The sequence below is a fragment of the Asparagus officinalis genome, chromosome 5 (assembly GCF_001876935.1).
Source record: "Asparagus officinalis chromosome 5, Aspof.V1, whole genome shotgun sequence".
Classification (NCBI taxonomy): domain Eukaryota; kingdom Viridiplantae; phylum Streptophyta; class Magnoliopsida; order Asparagales; family Asparagaceae; genus Asparagus; species Asparagus officinalis.
Genome location: NC_033798.1, coordinates 90,527,635 through 90,535,958, shown reverse-complemented (window position 1 = coordinate 90,535,958; position 8,324 = coordinate 90,527,635). Strand labels below are relative to the sequence as shown.

Genomic DNA, 8,324 nt, shown 5'->3' with positions numbered 1-8,324 from the left:
GTCGCAAGCTATGCGGAGTGCCTTCGCGCCTTTCCCGGTTGTCTTCCTCTCCAATTGGACGACTGAACGAGTAACTGCTTCGGAATTCGGCTGTACCTCTTGGCGGCATTCTTCTCTTCGTTGGATTTATTTATTTCACGGGGTTGTCCGTTAGAGTTCGTTTACCGGGTGCGTGGGACTGCCAATTCCTTACTCTCGCCATCTCTCCGGTGGAAGTTTTAGGTTCTGTCCCCGTTATTTCTATCTGGTCCTCTGTCACCTAAAGGTGGGGTATTGTAGTCGATTATTCATTTTCCGCTCCGTGTCGGCAAAAGCTGTCTTGTTCTTTTTCAGAGAGCAGAAAAAGTGGAGAATTCTTTCGGTCATCTTTCCCCTGGATAGCATGAGACTGCCATAATCAAGACTCGCCTTTTTTCTGCTTATAGCACTTCCTCGCCGATGACGAACCGGGCCCACTTGTTGATCGGTTATCTTACTCTCCATATCAGATCTAGGCCTGAACGCCAATTAGGGATTTCGGTCTCTATTTTGGCGGTTGTGTCGGCCCACAAGTCCTTTTGGCGGGGCTGTGCCAGCGTTCTAGTCTCTTCGTCGGATCCGTCATTCACCGTCTTCATACCCGACTTTGGTGACGCGTCGTTTTGCCCGAACCACAGTTGTATGGGCACTGACGTCAGAAACTCGATTGATCACTTTTGACCGTGCGTTGGCCCACACATTTGGCTGGTGTTCGGGGTTATGGACTCCGTACGGTAGATTAACGGCCTGGATCTTGTCCTTGAGGTGCTAGCATCGATCTCGATAGGGTGGTGAACGCGCTGCTGTGGGTACGCGCCGTTACTGTTGGATCGCGTCACTTTGGGCTGGCCCCCCTTCATTGACCCAACGCCTCAGCTCGGCAACTTTGGAGTCCTTGTTGTTCTCCACACGGTTATTTTGAAGATGCCGGGGAACCTGGTCGATCATCCTTGAAAGGAGTACTGTTCATGGAAACCTCGCTCCGCTCAGATTCTGCTTCTGGTAGCTTGCCGTTGCTTGCGCATTGTCCTGAGATTGGTTGGGGTGCTTGTTGCTTTTGTGGTCGGTCGTTGCCGGGTTAGCAATTCGAAAGGTTGTGATTAGCCATCAACTGCATTAGCTTTAGTGCCTTACCTTTCCGCACCCGTGGGACGAATGTTTTGCTTTGGAGGGCACTTGTCGCCGTTTGGGCTCATTCGCCTTGCTTTCTCTTGAGGGAATCCTCATGGCGCTTGCTCTCCCGGAGCTTTCAAGTCCTTCCATGATATTGGAATGTGCTGTCGCCATTTGCTGTCTAGGCAGCGCTTGTCCAACTACGAGGTTGTTGTGGTCTAGGTCTGGAGGAATGATTCCTCGTGATCCGTCACCGGTCAATTCAGTGCGCCCTTGTTTCCGTGATCTTTTGATCGACAGGATCGATAAGCTCTCGGCGTCTATATGCCTGGCTTTTCATCGAGCACGTACCGATATGATATCTCGGTGTCAGGCGTCGAGAAGTTGCCGACTCCTGATCTGCCATTGTTCTCCCAGCTGTTTAACTACTGCCTCGGCTTGATGTGCGGGAACCAATCGAAGGCGGCTCCGTTCGGCGAAGAGTGCCGACGGAATTGTCCCTGATTCCTCGCACCATACAGGAGCTCATTACCAGAGTCACGGGCCTCCGCTAAACTGCGATTTCGGAAGTAAATTCAAATGCTGAGGTAGCGTGAATCCATCCATTATAACGGCGGTGAAGTTAATAGATTGAACTTGGCCGGATAATGGGATGATTCGTCTCTACTTCTTGGGTATGATGGCAAGGAATGCCTGTTTCTTCGTACTCTTGAGCGTAGAAAATTATGTGTGTGTGATTTTGCTGCTCAGAGTTCTTGATTTTCAGGTTTTCCTCTGGTTTTCTCTACGCCAGGCTATCTCTCATTACCCCCACCCGGAGTTGCGTTAGACGAGGTATCATTGGTGTTACGAGCATTTTGCTTACCTCAGTCTTCCACATTAATCGGTCTTGATGATTTCGGCTCGGCTTGTTGTCTCGGGCCAATGCTATGGTATCCTGTTGGTCTATTCTGCATTTTCTCTCATCTACTGCTGGCCATATCCAATTCTCCAAACTTGAAACTTTCTTTCTGGGCTTAGCCAAAGCGTCTTCAAGATCTTGGGGCAATAACTGCTGCCGCACTTATCATCAGGGCCTCGCGGGGTTGTCCTCCGCTGGATACTGTATTATCTGATGCCAAACCGCCGGGAGCCGGCATCAGATTCTTCATCTTCCGAAGGCGTTGTCCGAATCCTATCCGCTACATTGCTCGGCGTCTACTGGTGTTCCGGACTGCCGACTGGGTTTCTAGGTCGGTGAAGTGTCTTATCAGCATTCGAACTCGTAAACTCTCTGCCGTGGCCGATGTGCCTTTGCTCGTCCATGTGGTGGTGACCCTTCGAAATTCTCCATGTCTTCAATCGTCACCCTTCTTCTATCGTTGGAGCGGCGCTAGGCCTTGGTTTTGGCGGTTTCCCGCTATTTGCAGTCTTGTCAAAAACTTGAATTACTCTTTTCGGACCCGCCTTAATGGCATGCATTCCGACAATACCGTCCGCCAAATGAGTTTGGAACAGGGATGCATTGTAATTTCCGTCTCGGGGACTCGCTCTTCTGGTTCTATTCGTACCCCATGACATAGATACAAATTCCGTCATTTTGACAGCAGAGTACCTATGCGTGATTGCGAGGCAGCCGCCTCTCAGGTACCAGCGCACAACTCATATCAGATGATTATGTTTCATCTGAGGTTGACTTGCCCTCTTTGGGCCTGCTTGTCAAGGTTACCCGCTCCTCAACCCTGCGCCTTTTGGGGCGTGAATTTTCGGCGTGAGTCTGAACCTTTTCAATGCGGCACATATTGGTGCGCGCAGCTTGCCTGAGGTCTTTGTCACAATGCATGGAGGTGTATGGGACCCCCAGTTTATGTTGATGGTTCTGGGCGTCTTCAGCCGGCCAAACGCGTCGTGCTGAATCTGGAGCTTTGGCTGCTCTCTCGTCAGGAATGGACCCGAGGCGGCTCCATAATTGAGTTTCTTCTTGGCGGTGACTCTGCGATGTATCTTCCGGAGAAGTTATGGGATTTGGACATGGCGACTTGGTTGACTGCGCCTGAGTTTGACCTTCCTTAGAAGGCTGACATCGGTTGGCTTTTTTGGTCTGCAGTCGCCACTTCAGACTTAGGCTTTCCAGATTGTCGTGTTGGTGTTGGGCTTCTTTCTCCACCTCACTGTTTGCACTTTCTCGGGCTTCCGAGTTGAGCGCGCTAGGTGCCTGCGCTGACATCTGCGCGGCGCTTTGCGATCGCGTCCTCGAGCGTCGACACGGACGTTCGCGTTTGACGCGGATTCCCATTCTTTCTTCGGGCGGCTTCTGGTAAGACTTCGCCAATTGCATTGGTAGTTTGAGGCTGTCTTTGTGCCTCTTCTTGTTCTCCAACCTCCGCGTGGTAGCGATCCGTGCCGTGAGATTCCATCGGCCTTAGCGAATTGCCGGCGCGAGGCGTTGACGACGCCTCTGCGGGCTTCTCTTGTTGAGAGAGTCACCCCACGCCCTGACGTAGAGGCGTTGCGGGAGTTGGGTTGACTGATTGGAGTCGGTGGAACTTCATTTGACGGCAACTTCGGCGTCAGGGTGATTGGGCTGAGAGCTTCGTAAGGCTGTCCGAGGCAGGCTTCAAACCAACGAGGGCTTTTGCTCCCCGGAGGAGAACTTCTGGACTTGCGGGGGAGAATAGAGCCGGAACGGAGGACACGTACTCCTGCGATTGGCTTGGTCGAACTCGTACTCGGACCTGCCTGCGCACGGACCGTGATTGGGGCAATCGCGCGGCTGCGACCATCGCATCTCGTTGGCGTGGAGATGCGTCGCTCCCACTGTGGTCGCGCAGATTGTTCGCGTGAAAAACGCGTAGCCTTTCTTCATTAATGAGATAATTGTCATCTGAGTTACAACTTTTTTGAGTTAGCAAAAGATCCGGTCTTTTATAGATCCGGTGTACAACTAATCAAAGAAATAAAGAAAAATTACACTCTTCTTTGGTGAAAAATCACAGAGCTTCGCTGTTTGTGCGTCGCCTCGCTTGGTGGGTTTCTTTGCTTCTGCGTTCGCGGGGTATAATCGCGTGGTATCACCGTGCATGCGTCTAAGATCCGGTCTGCGATCTTAATTCACGAGTATGCGGTTATATCCATGAAGGGAATAATAGCCCGGGAGGGATTATATCACTCTAAGGATATTGTGCGCTCAGCCATCTCGAGATTCTAAGATCCAAGCTTAGAGTCTGGAGTGTACCTCGGTCGTAGATCTCAGATCGTGGTTCTTTACTTCTTCTCGAGATCCCTGCCTTTCTTCTGACGTGCGAATGGTCGCCGAGGTATCAGATCTTGAATGTGCAAGTCCTTCCTGGTCTTCAAGTCCGACAGTTATCTTCCAATCACGGGTCAGACTACCGTTTTTCGCCTCTCTTGAAAGTTCGACCACTGAAATGAACATCTCTAGGCCTATTTATAGGCTCTCAGACATGTGGCTTGGCAAATAAGAGAGTCGTCTGGCCACACTCTGGCCACGTCGGCCACCTCGGGCGTCATTGTCGGCGCACGCTCGGGGTGGCCGACACTGTGCCTAGCCAGCTTGGGGTGGCTCGGCCTTGGCCGAGCCCTTGGGTGGCTGCGGCATTGGGCGCGAGCACCCGAGTGGCTCGGCGCGAGCCGAGCCACGGCCCAAGGTGGCTCGGCCATTGCCGACCCACCTTGGGTGGCTCGGCCTTGCGCCGACGCAACGCAGGTGCGCCTCGCTGCACCCGAGCCACCTCAGGTGGCTCGGCCTTGGCCACGCCACCTGAGTGCTCGCCGACGGCCGAAGCTCAGCCTCAAGGTGGCTCGCCTCAAGGCCTGAGCGCCTTGAGGTGGCTCGGCTTTGGGCCGCGAGCCCTCCGCGGGCGGTGTTTCCGATGTCGTCGTTTGTCCGTCGTTTCGTTGATCTGAGACTATTCTGGATTTGGATGATGCTGTTATTTGGGCATGACATTTGATTCCTTCGTTTGGCAGAAATCGCTTCTGAGTTCGATATGTCCCGAAATTGATCTGATTCCGATCGTCGGGGATTTCGTTCCCGAGGTTTTCCCTTGGTTGGACTGGCTCGTTGATCGTCTGCAAGCGTGCATTAGCTTGATTCTGCACCGGCGCGGGGTCTGATTCATTCCTGTCGCTTCGTGCGAGTCCCGATATCGTGCGACTCGTTGTGGCTTCTTCGTTGGCTCGTCGGTTTGTGCCGAGCTATGCTAGGGGACCTATAAGCAATTTTATATGCCTACAATACCCGACATATATCCCCAATCTTCTTTGAGGGCCTATTTTAGTACGTTGAGGCGGTGCAATAGGAACATATACCGCACAACCAAAAATTCTTAAATAAGAAATATGGTGCAATAGGAACATATACCGCACAACCAAAAATTCTTAAATAAGAAATATTGGGCTCGTGGCCAAGAACTAATTGTAAGGGAGAATAAGATTCTTAAATAAGAAATATTGGGCTCGTGGCCAAGAACTAATTGTAAGGGAGAATAAGTATGATAACTTGTCGGCCTAATCTCACAAATGTTGTTGCATGTAATATAGCATGTCCCCAAGCAGATGGAGGAAGTTTAGACCTCATTAACAATGGTCTTACAATTAATTGAAGCCGTTTAATAAATAATTCAGCTAGACCATTTTGTGTATGAACATGAGCTACAAGATGTTCAACACTTATTCCAATAGATATGCAATAATCATCAAAAGCATGTGATGAATATTCACCGGTATTATCTAAGCGAATTTTCTTAATAGGATAATCAGGAAAGTGTGCTCGCAATTTAATTATCTGAGCAAGCAATCTCGCAAACGCCAGGTTGCGACTAGATAATAAACATACATATAACCATCTTGTTGATGTATCAATTAGCACCATAAAATATCTAAATGGTCCACATGGTGGATCTACAGGCCCACATATATCACCATGAATTCGTTCTAGAAATGCAGGTGATTCAGTTCCCACTTTCGTTGGTGATGGTCTAACAAATAACTTTCCTTGGGAGCAAGCAACACATGAGAATTCATTAGAATTTAGTATTTTTTTGATTTTTTAATGAATGGCCATGTGAATTTGCAATTATCCGCCTCATCATTATAGAACCAGGATGTCCAAGGCGATCATGCCAAATCATAAAATCATTGGGATTAGTAGACTTCTGGTCTATAAGGTGATAAATTTCAGCTGCACTTATTTTTGTATAATATAAACCAGAAGATAGAGAAGACAACTTTTCTAATACATATTTCTTTTTCAGAAATGGTATTTGTAACCAATAAGTATTCACCATTTGTCTCATACATTATCTCAATATGATATTCATTTCGGCAAATATCTTTAAAACTTAGAAAATTTCTTCGAGACTTTATCGAGAGTAGTGCATTATTTATGACAATTTTAGTTCATTCGGGGAGAAATACAATGGCTCTTCCGGAGTCATTGATCAATTTAGCACTACCACTTATTGTGTTAACATTTGTTTCTTCCATTTTTAAATGAGAAAATACTTCATGTTTCTAAGTATAGTGTGTGTAGTAGCACTATCAATGAGACAAATATCATCATCACCATTGTTTGATCCCAAATATTTGACATCCATTCTTCTTCAGGAAGAAATGACAAAGAAAATTACAAACAAAAGTAAATATCAATAAAGTCCATAAATTACAAAATAAAAGATGTGAAAATAACAAAATTCAAAATGTTGGGTATTTGTCATGAGATCATTTTGCAACTTCAGGTTGCTCAAGGAAATCAGCTACATCGAGGTGTGTGATATCATCAAGATCATCATAAACATTGTTTTGATCAATGAAATTTGTCTCGGTATTTTTGCCGTTCCCTTTTAATGATGCCTGATAGAGGTCAACAAGATGTTTTGCCATACGATAGGTACGGGACCAATGACCTTCTATTCCACACCGGTAGCATATTTCCTCATAATGTTTCTTTTCTTCACTTTTCTTATCATTATTGTCCCACTTCTGGGAGTTGTTTTGTCTTTTGCCACGGTTATGATCATTGTGATTATAAGGCACATATTTGCCACGACCTTGTCCACGACAACGGCTACGCATTCGGCCTCTTCCACAGCCATGTCCACACCCACGACCATGATTTTGAGATTGAGTTGCATTCGCTTCAGGGAATGGGCTAGCACCAGTAGGTCGTGATTCATGATTTTTCAATAACAATTCATTATTTTGTTCAGCCAAAAGGAGGCATGAAATCAATTCAGAGTATTTCTTAAATCCTCTCTCGATATTGCTGTTGCAGAAGCATATTCGAGACATGAAAGGTGGAGAATGTTTTTTCTAACATATCGTCATCAGTGACAATTTCTCCACACAATTGCAATTGAGAGATAATTTTATCCATTACAGAATTATACTCACTGATTGATTTAAAATCTTGTAGCCTTAAGTGAAGTCAATCATACCGGGCTTTTGGGAGCACGACCAACTTCAGATGGTCAAATCTCTCCTTCCAAATTATTCCACATAGTAAGTGGATCTTTCACAGTTAGATATTCAGTTTTTAATCCTTCATCCAAATGACGGCGAAGGAAAATCATAGCTTTGGCGCGGCCTTGATTTGATGTCTCATTTTCTTCCACAATAGTATTTTCAAGACCCATTACAGCAAGATGTATTTCAACATCTAACATCCAAGATAAGTAGTTCTTTCCAGAAATATCAAGAGGCATAAATTCTTGTTTTGTAATGTTAGTCATAGTAAAAAATGAATTGAATTGGAAAGAGAAATTTTATCTTAAAGGTTTATCCAAAATATGAACACGTGCCAAACGATAAATCTAATGGACATGAAATGGATTGTTTCAATGGTAGAGTCTCGTGCTGATAACGTGTTGTAAAACTAATAAAGTAGAGTAGAGAAAGTAGACAAGAAGTAGAAAGAATTTTATTTCCTCAATTTCTCCTTACAAAGTGAGGTATGAATACCTCTATTTATATACAAACTAAGATGATGATACATGAATCATATTAATTACTCATAGAGAATATCAATGGGTAATACATGTATCAATCTCTTTAGAAAACTAAATGGACATCCACATCATTTACTTGTTTCATAATACTCTGAGGGTTTTCATAACTTAATTCTGTTCTTTTAAAAATAGACATAATTCAAACGCCAACTTCTATTACAAATACTTGAGGCTAAAAGAAGGGGT

At 46.1% G+C, this 8,324-nt stretch overlaps 1 protein-coding gene across 1 annotated transcript; it reads right to left on the bottom strand.

The window, feature by feature from the left end:
- Positions 6,853-7,422, bottom strand: LOC109842155. The gene has a single exon (XM_020411062.1). The coding sequence runs from the start codon at positions 7,420-7,422 to the stop codon at positions 6,853-6,855; it is 570 nt and encodes a 189-aa protein (XP_020266651.1).